Consider the following 16906-nt stretch of genomic DNA (forward strand, 5'->3'; position numbering starts at 1 on the left):
TTTATAATAATATTCAAATTTTTTGAGACGCATCCTTTTTGTGTGTGAACACTACTGGAGACAGAGTACTTTAAGTAAACCCTACAGTTGACTAAAAATACAGAAGTATGAACAACAGTCATCACATTTTACATCAAACTGGGTGTAAACTGTGGCCCTCTGACTGCTGATTCAGGGATTTCTGCTCTACATAAATGTACTCATCAGCATTTTTGCACATTGCTTTCAATGCAAGTCCAAAACGGCTCATTTGAATTCATTTAATAAAGTATCAGAAAAATATTAGACTCAAAACGACAAAAAATGTTTTTTTCCAATATTTCTGTTTTGGTACTTTTGGCTTAAATTACATAACTGCTTTAATGAAGTCATATGGATTCAAAAGTTGCTTTTTATATGGGGAATTTAAGTCTGTCGGTTTTGCAGTAATTCTTGGAGACACAAGGATAGATCATATCTGAAAAACTGATTTTTTTTCTTTATCCAATTACTTGTGTTTATTCTCTTTCTATTGTTCCATTGCTATTCACTGCAGCAACAATGATATACTTACACAAAAAATGATAAGTATAAAAGCAACAGAGACATGAAAAATGATCCCATGTTCAACTGTTTCGCCCCTCTTGCTTTAAGAAATACTCATTCCAAACCAGCACTGTTAATCTAAAATTATTGTTTAATATGAAAAAGTTCTGCTGACTCTGAGGATTTTCTGGGTTTAATAATCTCTTCATCATTAATCTTCCCCAAGAAAACAAAACTTGTCATGACTATACGGGTGAGTTGCCTCTGTAAAGGGGTTTTCATCAAACAAGTAGAGCTTGTAAAATCAGTTGCTCTTCTTCTAAGACCTGTTGTTACATTTAATTAACTATGCTTTGTTTTCTACATTGAATCCCATTCAAAACATTTGACTTTGTGGGGCTTTTCCCTCAGAAAATATAGAGAAATGCACTGAAAATGGAGTATTTGCCAGTTCCCATTCGGTAGCATTTGTGCTCTAGCTACCAAAATGGCTGGGAGCGGTCATGTAGCTATGATCATTTTTTATAATACTGCAATAGCAATAATGCTGGTATTGTAAATAGTTTATTTTTGCTGTTCAACAATAACAAAACTATTATTTTTGCTTGGATTTGGGAAGAAAAATTCAAAAATTTAATTAAGTACAAAAACAATAAAATGCCGGTTTCATGTGTTATTTTTTTTTTATTATTGTTTGCTCCCATAACATTGGCTATATAAAATTATTCCTTAATAATTGATAAAAAAAATACTTACAAAACACAAAGTGAAGGTGTTCAAACTGTGGATGTAAATATGGTAACACTTACCACAGGCTTTTATTGTTGTGCACTATTTTGTTTTGCATTATTAAAACTGAAGTGGTTAAATTACATTTAGAGTGCTCTCGGACGAAAATATGTTTCTATGTAAGTCTGTGACAGTTTGGGACAATCCTACGCTAACAGTGACTTCTTGCTGTCGTTCTCAGGATCCGTCCTCTCCCAGCCCTGCCGAATGCGGCTGAGGCTTTTATCCACACAAGGCAGAAGAAGAAGCAGTCTGAACACCAGCACCAGGGTGGGCACCACCAAGCAGAGCATGTAGCCGGGAGGAGTGAACCATTTGTATTGCGAGATGTACAGAAATCTGTCCCAACCGTACAGATAGGTGTGAAAGGTGCAGAAGAACAATGTCAGGTATCCCAACTTGGACTGGAAAACAGAAAAACAAAGAAACGTCATCATGTTAGTATAGAGTCAAGTAATTATTTTTTTTATTCAAGTTGTTTAAACTCAGACTGAGAAATTTAGGAAAGTGATACCAAATATTTAATTTATAGACACTTACTCAATGTGAATTTAATCAAGGACTTATATATGGAGATGTAGCAGCTCTGTGCAAAGATTGACTTTGCGTCTGGTGAGATTTGTCATGTTGTTCTAACTATAAAGTTTAATTCTTTTGCATTTTTAATTTTCTAAAAGACATGCCACTCTTTTCTGCAGATATCTTGACAGTGAGCTTTAGAGATATTTTCCTTCCACTCAGCTTACTGGGTGATGATGATAAACTTTATTTCTCATCCAGCCTAGTAGCAAGCCTAGTACTCTTCTTAAAAAGAAATGAACGTTCATTTCACCTGAGTAGAAGAAAGCCAGACATTACTATTTAACTGTATCTACAAACTGCGATCAATTAGAAATGCAAACTGATGTAATTTATTTCAACTGGAATTGCAAGTAGTACTACTATTAATGGTGCTGTTACTGTGTTGATCAATAATTTTATAAATTTTATATATTTTAACATTTTCAGTCTTGTTGACTCCCCCACAGCTTCGTAGTGTCCCAGGATAAGAATGCCAAGTAACAAGGTGACCTTTACTGAGACATTTGCACCAACATGTCTGAGTTTTATAGAGGTAATCCCAGAAATGTCCCTGGAGATTTACATGAAGTACGATCTACACAAAGAAAAATTTAGGACTGTAGCTCAGGATAATGTGTGCTCCTAAATTACATTTGATGAATAACTTAACATTTAGAGTCGCTCTAATTTGGGCTGGAGATAAGGAGTAGGGTGGAGTGAGAAAATGAGCTTGATCTGACCCAAATACATTTATGAATGAGTTCATTTCCTGCACTGTGCTTACTCTCAATGGTCAACATGAGGAAAAAAGATAAACTTCCAACAGAAAAATTGGAAAAGGGCAAAGAAAAATATTCACTGAATTTCATCCAACAGGAAGTTAGGAATAGACATCTGCATGATGTAACCATTTTCCATCTGAGCTGAAGCACAGTTGTGTCCATCAGTCACGGCCTGAGTGTTAGTCAAAGCTCTTTTTCTGGAAAATGCATCATATCCCTTTTTCAGGATCGGGATTCTGTCTTTGAATTTCTATATCAGCTGAACAATTGAACCAAAACATTTGTGGCAAATTGTACTTTGTACAAGTGGGCACAAAGTAAGAAAACATATTTTTAGCATTTCTGCATTGAATGAAAAGTTATTTGGATTACATTCAATTTGCCTTGAAATAATTTGAGACCAAGAGGGAAAGTTTATGAATGCAACACACTCAAAACATGTAATATCCAAGCTTTTGGGGCGTCTGGTGGTAGTTTGTGATACAACTTCTTCTTAGTTGTGTCATTTGAGGTGTTTAATTGTTCGGTACTTTACTTATATACATAGCAGCTTATATGTAATCCAAAAAGTGAAGCTGCCATATCAAGTTTAAAACAGATGATTCACATTTACTGTCGAGTGAAAAACATTTTTGTATCAGAAATATTTACAATCTTTAAAACTAATCTTGGTTTTAGACAAAAAATAAATAAATAAGAGTAGATACAAAAAAATTCTTTTACTAAAGGGAAGAAGTCATCCAAATCAACCTGACATTGTGTGTGAAGTAATTCCCCCTTTGTTCATTATTTGCTCAAGCTAAATATTAATACTTACATAGTTTAAGTAAAACCTAGTATCTACGTGTGATTGTGGTCAAAGACACTGAATCCCATTGAGAAAAACCTGTTCTGTATACGTAAGACAAACATAGAAGTTTTCACCTGAATGAAGCTGAACTCTCTCCAGCTGAGAGCGTTGCTGACAGAAGGGAGAGAGGAAATTCCCAAAAGGAGATACAGGCCAAATCCCAGAGCCCCTATGGAGTAGTATGAGTCAGTCCTCCATGCCATGGTTGTATCAAATGAAGATGTCTTGTTATTCTTGATCTGAAAGTGAAACAAAATAAAAATAAAAATGTTTATTGCAACTCCACAGGTAAAATCAAAGAAATGTTTCATAAATATTTTACCTGTGAGATGGTATTTCCAGCAAGTCTGAATCTTACATAATACCTGAGTACAAAAAACACATTATTTTGAACAAAACGTTTCAAATTAGGAACAAAAAAAAAAAAAAAACACTTTCTATCTTTCATAGATGCAATTTATCTGAACACATTGTGAGAAGAATAAATGATTTTTGTGACAATGAAATCTGTCGAATGTTAACCAGATGGACTTTTTATTCTTTGTTATCAATTTGTTTTAAGTTGAGTACACATTAAAGGAGATCTAAAGTTGACTAACAATGCTTTGTATGAAAAAGGGGTTATTTGGAGTTGCTATGGAAACACCTAAAGATTTAGGGTAGAGGTAGAGATATAGATATAGATTGTCATACCTTTTGTACAATGCAATGAAACATTTTTCAATGAAAGGAACTTTCCCAATAGGGATATTTATATGGATTATTACCTACCTAATAGGGATGATTAGAGTATAAATCACATGCAGGGAAGCAAGGGCCAGAGCAATCAGACCTAGTTGTTTCCTGCACAACATCCAGCGATCCAACCAGTCAGGAAAACGCCTAAAACAAACATTTTGTATGTTATCAAACATGCTTTCTCCTGTATATCTTTAGAGAGTTTGCATGTTGGTCAATATCCTGTTCTTACTTGTACTTGGTTCCTCTGTAGAGCTGAAAGAAGCCAGCTATGATTCCAGGCAGATAACAGAGAGACAGCAAGATGAGAGATACACTTGGAAACACCTGGAAAAGAAGAAAAACGAAAACCTTCTAGTTCAGGCTTAGTAGCTTTAAAGAAAACATGCTGTTTGTAAAAATGTATAATCACCTTGTTAGCCAGAGACATCATGATTCTGAAGGAGATGTCTTTCCCCTCGTTAACATATGCATAGATGACATCTCTGGTGAGAAGATAGAAGAAGAAGAAGGCAGTGAGGCCAATGGTGAGGTGCATGGGCAGCCTCCACTCGGGGAACAGCTGCAGGGGGAAGTCCTCCAGCTCTCTGGCTGCAGACAGAGACCCTCTATCCTGAACAGTGAAGCCCAGTTTGGTGGAAATCACTGCCACTGCCTGCTTAGCCTCAGGATTGTTTCCACACAGGTACACCTGGAGCATGAAAAGGTTCATACAACTCTAAAAATCTCCTGTGTCAGAAACGTAGTGCTCAGCCATGTTAATGCAATATTTATGCACATATGCATGTGTACACACATTGATGAAAGGATGTGTTTGACTCTGGAGAAATGAATATGAAAGTGAACAAAGACAGCATGGCTTCTAATACTAAATTTAGGTGAGGAAAGCAGGTATCAAGCAACAATGCTCAGTTAACACCTTGTGATGTTGCTGATGGTGCCCCAAATACAGAGCACCCCAATGCATAAACATGCAAACACTTGTGTGTGTGTTTTTTTTACCATCCTCTGAGACCTAACAAACAGATCAAAACAAAGCAGGAAAAAAAAACATGTGCTGCAGCTTTGCACTACAGAGAGAGAGCAAAACTTGTGATGTTGAGCTTAGATCTGAGAGACGATGGAGTTCATTGATTCAAAGACACATCACAGGTGGCTTTCAGAGCAAAGACATTAGGTTGACTACCTAAATTTACATTCTTTTCCTTAAATGTGATCTGATGAATGTTTCAAAGTGTGTGATTATAATTTAGACTGAAGTTCTTCCCGTCTTGAGTAGCACCCACTGTGCAAACACATCAGAGAACTCGGAAAAAGAAAAACTTGTTTTTCTCTGATGGAATAAGAAATCTGTCAAACAAACAAGTCGCTAAAACTGAAATAAAAGATCACACCAGGAAAAGAGAAATACTGCATTTTTGATGAGCAGGAGAAGAAAAAGACTGGGTCTATTTTTTTATTTTCCACAGAGAAACTTGTTAGTGTCACAACAGATCCAGTACCTGTCTATTGGCATCTGAAGGTCCGTTCTGAAGAGCCCAGGCTGACAAGGTGTTAAATGCTTTCACCACATGGGCCCCAGGGATTAACCTGGAGAGTGAATAACAAACTTTAGCTTCATGCTCTGCCAGCCACAGAAGCTCTGACCACATCCATAAGACACCACCTAATCTCCACTTACCTCTGCAGATGCTCAGCGTTGGCATCTGGATACATATTCTTCTTGAGATTGTTGCTAACGTCCACAACCACCTTGCAGCAAATAAAAATCGGGAAAGTGGTTTAAAAGTCAGAAAATAAACAACACTAATGATGCACAACATGATGTGATTGCACAGTTAGGTACCTTCCCATTGAGTTGAGGTGCTAGTGCCTCCAGGAAGTCATAATGTTCTCTGTGAACACAAACAAAGACCAAACTGGCTGACTGCGCCGCTGCATCGTGGCTCATCACCTGTACAAGTCAGACACACAAACACGAGACGACCGTCAAGCACAAAAACACAAAGGTGCATCTGGTTCTTCTGTTGTTTTCGTGGGTGTCATTTATCTGAAGTAAATTAACTGAGTTGTTCAAACACATGGATATTTGCGTGACATAGAAATTTCTCAAAAGAGTGGCACACTGGTGAATATTTGACTACGCCATGAAGAACTGCTGGAAGTTACAGAGCTGTGAAAAAGTGTTTTCCATCCATCCATTTTCTTACACTCTTGTGTGAGACATTTCTCCCTGGAGAAAGTTGGGGAGTTGGGGTACATCATCTCAAAAATGTGTTTTCCTCCCTGCAGGTTTCATTTGCTTTTTCTTTTTTTTTATATCACACTTGAATATTGATCAAATATATTGAATCAAATCACACAATAATAACTTTTTGTGAATATGAAAAGCCTCACCCTTTGTTGTTCAATCATTAACTGCAATTAACCAAATTGGCTGGGAAAATGCCTTCAATTTCATCAGCCCATCCCCAGAGATTGTCACTGGGACTCGCATGCACAGAATATGAATACGTATTTATTTTTCATAAGATCACTGCATTTGTGGAAATAAATAAGGATGCTACACATTGTAGCATGTATGTGTCCACTTTCCTGCCTTCTTTGGCTCAACATGATGTGTCTGTCAAATGCACTGACATACAGATTTGATGAAATGTGGTACACCAGTCAGACAGAGGTCACTTTGAAAGACATCAAACATCTGGCTAAGGAGCCCATGTGACAACAGCCTGGTTCTGATTGATAGACAAATTTGATTTATGCTGTTCAGCCTGCCATTAAAAGATCTGATATACGTTTCCTCTTTAGGCTTAAATCCCCCCCAAGAAACTGAAAAGGAAGACTTAGTATTCACTATGACAGAATTTTATGAAAACATTTGGAAACGAATTATATTCTCAGCACACCAGAATGTGTCAAGTTTGTGTTCATATGTGATATAAAAGATGAGAACAGTCTGCATCACACTGTACCCATGCATCATCTGTGCTAATGCCTGTCTACACACAACCAATCAGTAACATTGTTTAGTTAATGAAAAGACAAAAGAGACTTTGCACTTTAAATTTAACCAAAAACAAAACCTCAACAAAACACAGTACAATATAATATTTTTTGCTCAGTCCACACCGGACAATGTAGCACATACCTGAGCTCCTGGAGGAATGGGGCCGCAGCTGTGAGGTCTCCGGCTCCCATACACCAACCTATAACCAGACTGCAGTAGACGTTGACCCAGAGAGCGCCCCAAGTCTCCCGTCCCAAAGATGCACACCGTCTCCTGTTCAGGGGTGGCTGCAGCACTCGCAGGATACAGCGACACGCTCTCTGGCTTCACCTCCTCCGACATGCTGCACTGCTTGTCTGGCGACGTGGAAGCAATCTAACACAAGATATGTCGTGTGGATTTGACAGAACAAATTATTCCTACTGGTGGCTCTTCTTTCAGGGGCAGCTGAACTGAAATGTGAGACAGTAAAGTGTCTGTATTAAAGACAGATGTAGAAAAAAACGGAATGTGCCTTTGAATTGGCAGCTTACCGTGTTTGTCTTGGGAAAGTGCAGGAGCTGAAGGAACTTTAGGTCTTGAGGCAGTTTTTGTACTTACCCACCCCCTCCCAGTTCAGAATGGGCTGTGTGTAAAGTCTGGAAACTCCAGGGATAAAGGTGATAGCCATCTGTGCAAGTACTGGCAAAACTGTTAGTTATGAGCTATGTTTTATTTTTTCTGCGTGTGCATACAAGTGTGTTTCTGTTTAGCAGGAAAAACTGGAAATGATTTTTTTGTGGCCTTCTGGGAAGTGAGAAAATAATCTCTGAGATGTTATGCGACAATGGGAAAGAACATTTTCATTTCCAACTGCCTGCCCAGATGTTTTGGTTCTTTCCAATTTTACAAAATCACTATTGTAAATAGATTCTATTTAGATGGTGAAAATCATAGCAAGATGGGATTTTTAGATATTTGCACATTTTAAAATGCAACAGTTTTCAGCTGTCAAAAAGTCAAGTATGAATGAAGCAAAACTCTGAACATGTTCTAATTTGAAAGTAAGTGCAGCTCTGTTGTTCAGACAAAAAATGGGTTTGCCTGCCATCTCTGGCTGTGGATCAGTGACACTGAGCTCTTCAAAAACATACAATCAAAGCAAATTCCAGGTCACAGCATGCAAACACAATGTGCTGGGGTGCTTGCAACTGCCCTTCCTCTCCATGTAGTTTCAGTCCAACATGAAATCCACATGGCCTGCCCCAAGCTCATAATTACTTTGACAAGAGGGCGAAACAAATAGCACACATGTTTTATTAGCAAGATGTTATTTGTGGTGCACTTGGAGCAAAAGAACCCAGTCCTATAATCAGCCACTGATGCATTGGTCAGCAGAATCATGGAGTTTGCAGGAAAACCCACCAATTACAATCTAATCTGCACACTTATGTTGCTTTCTATGAGTAATTAATGTTCTTAGCCCTGTAACTCAAGTTGGCCTTTGCCTGTAAACTCCTCTTTTGCTCCCACAGGATGAGAATAGCTCTGGTGTTCAGAGCCAAGGTGAACCACAGATCTCTTGATCTGCCCTGAACTGTAATTACACTTTGTGCTCTGTTGCCTTAGTCAGTGGCCAGTAAACATTTGTGCAATGTGTTTTTTTCACACATTTGTGTAAAGAAAAAAAAAACACATTAGTGCATTTGGTGGAAGTTAAAACACATGTTGGCAAAGTCATAAGGCATCATTTTAAACATTTATTTTTTCAATAATGGCTGGGATTGAAGTCCAAAGCCAAAAAATGTGGAAAAACCTGACAAAGCAAACACAAGGAGACTAAACAAGCTCCCAGGAGTTGTAGAAGAGTGATGACACTGTGAATGAACACTTAACTTGGGCATCAATTCATAATACAAAGTCCACAGGAATATAAGGTAGTGATAGCTAATCTTCAGCTGCAATCTGTCTTCACAGAGAGAAAACATTTCCAATGGTTTAGGAAAACAATTTGGGAGTAGTAGCTTGTAGACCTTATAAACGGCACCATAGCCAAGGATTTGAAGGCACTCTGTGGCAACCCACGTCAATTTTTGTCTGCTTCTGACACAAATGCGCATGTGTATGTGCCAACACTCCAAGAAGGAACAATAATTATTTTGCTTCAAACCCACGACTCATTGGAAATCATCTGATGTACTGATATGCTGTTATAACTAATGTGAAACACATTTTCTTACACATTTTTCTTTTTAATTGTAAGCCGGTGGTCTGACTGCTGGTGATGGTGTTGAGTCTTTAGAATGAACTATGTTGTGTCCTTGTCTCTTAGTTTTAGATTGATCCTTTCCTTGACCCAAAGTGTCCAATCATTTCATTATCTTAGGGTCAAAAGTGTTTCCAACAACTCTTTAAGAAAAACTAAGAGTGCTCACTTCATTCTTTCCTGTGTGAGACCACATTTCCCATCAGCGTTCTCCCATTTTAAAGGTGTTTTTGACAAAAACAATCCATTCATTTTAGTAGATGTGTTTTGTTGTCTCATGTAATGTTGTCACCCATATAACGCTTTTCAGTTTGATGTAAACATCGCTCTAAAAGATCAACAGTCGTCGGCTCTGATATTTACTCCTTAGTGAACAATAACTTTTCTGTTTGCTTTGTTTTCAGCAATAGTGAAATAAATATTAGATATTATTTTCCTTGCACAAAAGGTTCAACAGTCTCCATTTTAAATACAGCTCACAAAAATAACAAGAACCACAAAAATGTCTTATTCTATCAATAAAGAAGAAGAAAAGCACAGCAAGGACTGTGTTGCTTGAAATAAATCAGGCTGGTCTGGTATATGGTACAATGACTTTCTCTCCTCCTCCACATAGAGTAAACATACAGTCATGACCTAAAGTTCATTGCCTTATGAAGCCAATCACAAGATCAACCAGAAAAAGCTCTTTCAGGCCTGAACAAAAAAGATAAATTTCAGCAAGCATAACAGCTGCATGGCAGTACTCTAAACAATCTGGCCTAAAACAGCGTGGGATTTTTTTGATTATCAAAACAAAAGTGAGAGGAGGCAGCAATCAAATATCAAATGTCAAGTATGGAAACAGACTTTCTCAGGCGAGGGTGATGATTGGACTGTCCAGTTTTCCCAGGCACCAGCCATTACCCTGATTGGCTTCATATGGCTCAATATCTGGTTGTATAAGCAAAATGCATGAAAGCTACAAAGTAGATGCTAATGCATTCTAGTGCTTGAAATGAGGCTTACAGTGAAGTCCTGCTTTCTATATATCTTTGACCTTTACACCAACACAGGAATTGATTACCATTCATTACCATGTTTCAGTAACACCTTTTAAGAGGTAGGACGTGTTTTGCTGTAAGACAGAATCCCATTTCAGCTGTTTCTTCTAATTTTTTAATTTGTTTTGTGCATTTTTACTTTGGATATATAGTGTGTCCATTTCTTCCATGGTTGCATGGGAGGGCAAAAGGACGTAGCTCTTGTCTTCCAAAAGTATTAATCCTCCATTCACATTTTGTCATATTTACAAAAATAAACTTACATCTGGTTTTGGAAATTTTATTTGGAAACCTAACAGGAAGTAGAGCTTAATTGTGGAGTAAAACAAAAGTGGCCTTTACACTCTATACATGAATGCCTCTCAACAAAATCAATTTTCCCACCAGATCCACAGCTCTGGTGGGAAAACTGCTTGATAGGACAGCTGTTAGTAATGTACTTCCCAAATCTAGACTTATTTGTGGAAAAGTGTCAAGAAGAAAGCTGTCATTGACTGAACGCCATAAGAAGTCTTCTTTGAAGTCTCCCATATGATGTATATTGCTGTGTGCCCATCATCAGAGATTGCCAACTCTGGTACTCAGGGCACACTCTTCTCCTCCACCACAAATGGCAGGCAGCAAAATAACACATGTGGGCTCGTTGCAGGCTTGCTTCCGGCTTGTTCTGCTTTTACACAAGGGATTAATGGCAAGTGCTGCAGGAATAGCCTCAAAGGGAGGGGAATATGTAGTTCCCTGTCATTTGGCGCCACCTTATAGCACAATAAAGTCACCATGTTGCTCTTAGTTGTTATGGAAATGCTGTATAAGTGAAAACTACTTAAAAGAAATTTGACTTCACATCATAACCATATCTGACACTGAGAAATTGGCCTCTGTCTCTTTAAGAGCCTCCTACCGTTTCCAGCACTCTTCCCTCAGAACATCATCACAACAATGTTTTTCCAGCATGTCTTGTGATGCTGTTTACAACATTCATAGGAATCTTGTTGTTGGTATAATAAGCTCAGCGGATGTGCATTTCTACCAGGCGTTTGCTAATTGTGGTTGTTGCTAATCTGGTGGGGAGGGGAGGCTGTGGGGAAAGAACTTGGCTTGGAGACTGAAGCTCCAAGGTGGAATTTTGAGTAAATGAATATACGTCAAGCAAGATTTTTAAGGGAAAATTTACATGCCACAAAATAATTTGTGTAAATCAATTGACCTTTGCAAACATATAAATGCATAGATTGTGTTTTATTTCCTTATTAAATTATAATTCTTATCCTAATAATCTTTTTTTTTTCAGTTTGTGAAGATCCCATGTGTTGTTTTTTTGTTCTCTCTCCCTCTTTCTCTCTGAAGGCAGAACGTGCCTGCTGTTTTGGGTTCTTTTCCCCTTAAGGTGCTGAATGTCCTCGTATGAACTTTCTCAACGCTCATGTTAGGTCATATTTTCCTTTCTGGGCCATAAGCCAGCACAGCTAGAAAGGCCACGTCTAAAATCATTTCCCTTGGCAGAAGCACAAAGGAAATGATTTGGCTGAAAAACAAACAAGTAACACATTCATAATGTTGCTCGGGTGTGATCAGGCTGTCAAAGCCCCTTTTTGTAAACATTAATATCATAAGGCATTAAAGTCCAGCTGTCTAATTTGCAGCAGATGATACCAGTAGTGAAACTTAAAATTGCTTTGGAAGGACTTGGGAATGATACTGCAAGCTGTGCTTCTCCTTACTGCAAACACTCTCTGTCCCACCACTCTGGTCCATCATGGTGATGTTGAAGAGATTTACAGTGAATCCTCCCTGCTGACCTGTGCTGCTCTGGTACACAATGAATGGACTGTAAAGTTAATGGATCACATCCAATCTTTCCTTGTAGCACACATCACCTTTCTCTCTCTAATACATATATGTGAATCCTTCCAATCCCACTCATCCTGGCTCTTGTGTTTCCAGCAATGCAGATCATCATCAGGATATGGTCTCAGCTTTATACGAGTCCTAATCACAACCATAATAAAACTAGAATGGAAGATTGTGTTATAGTCGTCATTGCACTTAGTGTGTCTATGTAATATTAGACGAGCTCTGACTGCAAGTTCTTATCCTTACCTCATCTTTAGTTGGAGGCTCTGAGCATAACTTTTATAATGCACGAAAAAATCAGTTTAAAAATTTTTAATATCTAAGCTTTTCAATTGATATTTTGCATGAAAAATGTGCAAAACGGCACAAAAGTTCAAATAAGTTGAATTGTGAACACTGAACACAATTAACTGACATTCAATAAATACAGTTCAATGGTATTAAATCAAAGTGAACTGGTTTGAAATGCAATTACTTATTTAATTTAGCTGACCTGAAAGGAAAGGACCTACATTTTCCAAATTTCAACTGAACAGTTGTTTACAGTATTCCCTACTGCTTGCTATTAGTTGCTACTTGTTAGAAGAAGTATGACCTTAACCATTCTGTTCTTATTTTGAGTCAATATTTTTTCAGTTTTCCGACTCAACCGGTCATAAATCTAGCAACTCTTCTGTGTTGTTGGAGACTTTTCTGGAATAGAAAGTCTCCAGAAAAGTTTCTCTATATGCCTGTCTTGAGCGAGCAGGAAGAGGGGCTATTAGCTTCTCCCGTTTCAACAGCACAGTAACATACCTTTGCTAATAGTCAGAGCAGAGGGGACACATTTCATTCCTTGTTCACATTGCAAATAAATCAGACATTTGTGAAGCTAAGTGACACTATCACCAACGCTCACCACACCAACTCCTGACTCACCACCGGCCTGGGCAGAAAGAGCAGTGCTTTTATGCCTGAAATGATAAAGTTGTTCCAAGCCATACCATTGCAACCAATAAGACAATTCAACCACCTCAGAACTGACGTTTGACCGACGAGGTCAGTAGCTAGACAGTTTAAAGCAAAAATAACGGCAAACTAAAAGAGCTGCACAGCAAATGTCTAAATTTGCAAAAAACATGAAAATATAACCTTTAATACATTTTTTAAACAGTTTGGGCCAAAACATTTACATTTTGAATTCTAGAATAAAACATTTATCAGAGAAAAAAAAAGTAAATTTTTAAGGTTGTAAGCCAGGAGTGAGCAGCACTCATCTTTCATGTACCTTGGGTGCTCCAGACTTCAGTGAGTTTCAGAATAAACTTCACTTCCTGCTGTTCGAAACCAATCTGCTGCCCCCCTCCTGTTGTCTTTAATAACACCATTCAGTGCTTTTTCTGCTTCTCTCTCACTGTTTTGTTCCAGATCCCATCCAGTCTTGGCCCTTGAAACATCAAATCCCGCTCTTGAACAGAAGTCCTGGTGGTAGAGAATCTATAATTTATCAGTCCATGACCACACACTGCTGAATATTTCACTCTGAAAGTCGTGTATAATTATAGTTGACTTTGTGTCATGCTGTCACTCCAGGGCCTCCCTCTCTGGTAGTTTCTTTTTTTTTTTTTTTTTGAGACCTTCAACCCTCAAAAAATGTTTTCTTTGGAATTACAGGCTATCTTTTCAGCTTGCAGAAGCTGTCAGGTGGCTCAATTGCTTTCAGGTGGCAACTCGGCTTTCACATCTTTTCCTTTTTTCAATAAAACATGCAAAAGCTCATAGTTATTGGTAACAAATTGGGTAGGACAGAGCAGACTTTCACCTAATGCCCATTCTGCCATTTAGAATATAAGAATACGCAAATTGCAATGTTTGTAATGAGGAGGGTAATTAAACTTAATGGGAGTTAATGCGGTTAAACTGATCAGGAGACCAGAGAGACCCCAGGTTAAAACGGCTACTAGACAGGATAATGACTTAGGAGGATGAGCATACACACAGAATACACTCGCTCAAGCACACATTGGCAGCTTAATGGCCTATGTCAGCTGTTGTAATCTGATATCATTAGATCGCTACAACTCTTCTCAATTTAAGATTAATGCATAAGCCATGTGGAAGGTCCCCTGTCTTTGATTCTCAACTGCTGGGGTTGTTGCACACGCTCAGTGTCACGTGCAGTGTGTTTGAAGATGTGAGGTCTTTCATGCCTTCTTCACTTAGCAACAGTTAATTAGTTCTTGGTGAGTGTTACCTGTGAGGACACTGTCTGAAGAAAGATGTTCAAAAGGAGGGGAGGGGTCACTGAGAATGAGATGGGAGGAGAGGGCTCCGAAAGTGCTGCGGTGTAAAAAGTGTGTTATATATACATATAAAGCTACCTTGAAGAAAATAAGAGGGATATGAGAGGGATGACGACAAAAAATGGAGGAAACCAGAGAAGAGATATGGAAAAGTGACAGACAGCAGACAAGGGTGAATTAATTTTTAATCGAGAGAAGTCCAGGTTACTGACAAGAGAGAGGCAAGATGACGACATCTTTTCACTCACACACAGAAACTCTTCCCGTACAAACCTGTGAACATTAGCTTTATTTTTTAGAAAACCAAACACATTTTCACATCCTATTAAAATTAACTCATACTTTAACTGTTCCTATAAAAGGCACTTAACATTTCAAAATTACCTAAATGATTTAATTGTATTTAAAAATTGATATTTTAATTTTTGCAACTTTTCTTTTTCATTTGCATTTAGACTTGTGTTTCACAGTTATATTCATTTTCATTTTAGCAACTGAATATAGTAAAGATCACACGAAGATATGCTGAGGGCTGATGACATTACATTTGACAACAGAACTCAGTCATTCATGCATAAAATGATGTCCACATAGAAAACAATCAGTGATAACAACGTCCCTGGTCCAAAAGATTTCAAATCCAGGGTTTGGGGTTCATAACGGTGAGGCCAAAAGCTTTTCCAACACAGGCAGTATCCAATTTGGAACATCAGGAGAAATGTTTCCACTTCATTTTTTTGTTTCTACAAAACTCATCCCCATTTATCAAATAGGAAGACTTTATAGCAAAAGTACTCTATCTGTCCATTTCTTTGTGTGTTGTCAAGAAATGGTCACAAATCCAGTTCAATACATTTCGCTTAGAAATGTATTCTTAACATTTTTTTCTTTTTTTTTGTCCACAGCCATAAAAAGTGACAGCCATATATATAAGTGCACTTATGGTTTTAAGGAAGTGACTAAAAAAGCCATTTCTGTGTCAGCGAAGTGCATTTTAAAATAACTTATTAGGCTTGAAAAACAATAGAAAGTTTTTTTTTGCAAAACTTTTATGTCTCATCCATTTAATAGTTTGAGGGTTTCTGGCTCTAAAATACAATAATACATGTCTTTGAAATTAGGATGCAGTTTGACTGATTTGTAAGGTTTTCATCAACATTTAATTTGTTTACTTTTTCTTAAGTTTCCTGAGATTTCCTGTTTTTTGTAAAAGTAAACAGAATTTAATTCAAATGTCTGAGATGGAGAATCACTTTAAAAACTATAAAAACTCAGGGCATTACTGGAATATAGTTTTCCTTCATAAAAATCACACCCAAATCCTCCCTTTAAACTCTAATACTTTAATTCTAATTACTCCAGACAAGCTTCAGTGAGCTGCAGACTGGAAGGGTCTTTATCCCCTGGGTGGGAAAAGCTACGACCGCAGAAGACAAATGCAGGCAGGAGCAGAAAAGTTAAGAGTGAAGGAGGGTTAAGTGCACTTCCTCTTTCAGCACTTTTCTGTCAGAAGTTTGCATGCTTAGATTTATAAATGGCCGTAACAGACAAGCACAAAATGCTATTTAAAAGTTGTGAAACCTTTTTAATTTGGCGAGACATGGCAGCAAAGTACATCAATCAAAAATATAAATGACACAAGGTTATAAGTAAACTGAGATGGAAAAAAAAAGAAATCTAATAGGTTCTTTTGAATTATAATTAGAAGACAAAATGTAAATTACTGTTTAATCTGGTTATCTGGTTTCTGTCCAAAAACTGCAGTTTAGATTAATTGGATACTCTCATCTGTCATTAGGTAGAGTGATGTTCAGGACTCTGTGTGTGTTTTTGTCTTCTGTCCCTGTGTTGGTTGGCTCTGTTGATCTCTCCAGGCTATTCTCCTCCTTTTGTTTGTTGAGTTTTGCCAGATACAGAGAAAGGACAGACATGTTCCACAATATCTGCTTTCACAAGACTCTTTAGTGCCAGGCTTGAAAACCTTTTTGCGTTTTCCATTTTGGTATGTAACCCCACACAAAATTGAACTGAATCGAATTGAACTATAGTTGTTAAGATAGTGCCGTCTATCTTCACAGCTATGAAAATGTGGTTGAAAATGAAAGGTTAAACATGGTTACATATAGATGTTGTTGAGCTGTAAATATGGTTGAGAGTTGGCAGCTATTACTGGGCTAACAAGCTCAACATTTATTTTTGGCTGGCCTAAATAAAGACAAAGCCAACC

General features: G+C 37.7%; 1 protein-coding gene across 2 annotated transcripts; it reads right to left on the reverse strand.

Annotated features, from left to right (window-relative positions):
- Positions 1 to 1189: 1189 nt before the first annotated feature.
- steap4 (STEAP family member 4) lies at positions 1190 to 8428 on the reverse strand. 2 transcript variants are annotated; one of them, XM_055048026.1, is made up of 11 exons: positions 7789 to 8428; positions 7397 to 7630; positions 6092 to 6199; positions 5927 to 5997; positions 5748 to 5835; positions 4658 to 4936; positions 4478 to 4572; positions 4279 to 4389; positions 3830 to 3872; positions 3582 to 3746; positions 1190 to 1718 (listed from the first exon to the last, which is right to left on the reverse strand). In XM_055048026.1, exons 2-11 carry the CDS (start codon positions 7595 to 7597, stop codon positions 1461 to 1463), a joined length of 1419 nt encoding a protein of 472 aa, XP_054904001.1. In that variant the 5' UTR covers positions 7598 to 7630; positions 7789 to 8428; the 3' UTR covers positions 1190 to 1460. The 2 variants fall into 2 exon arrangements, with proteins under 2 accessions (XP_054904001.1, XP_054904000.1); XM_055048025.1 differs by having other exon boundaries at positions 7397 to 7707.
- Between the last annotated feature and the right edge of the window lie 8478 nt (positions 8429 to 16906).

This window comes from Poeciliopsis prolifica, unplaced genomic scaffold, assembly GCF_027474105.1.
Source record: "Poeciliopsis prolifica strain line A6 unplaced genomic scaffold, Auburn_PproV2 SCAFFOLD026, whole genome shotgun sequence".
NCBI lineage: Eukaryota > Metazoa > Chordata > Actinopteri > Cyprinodontiformes > Poeciliidae > Poeciliopsis > Poeciliopsis prolifica.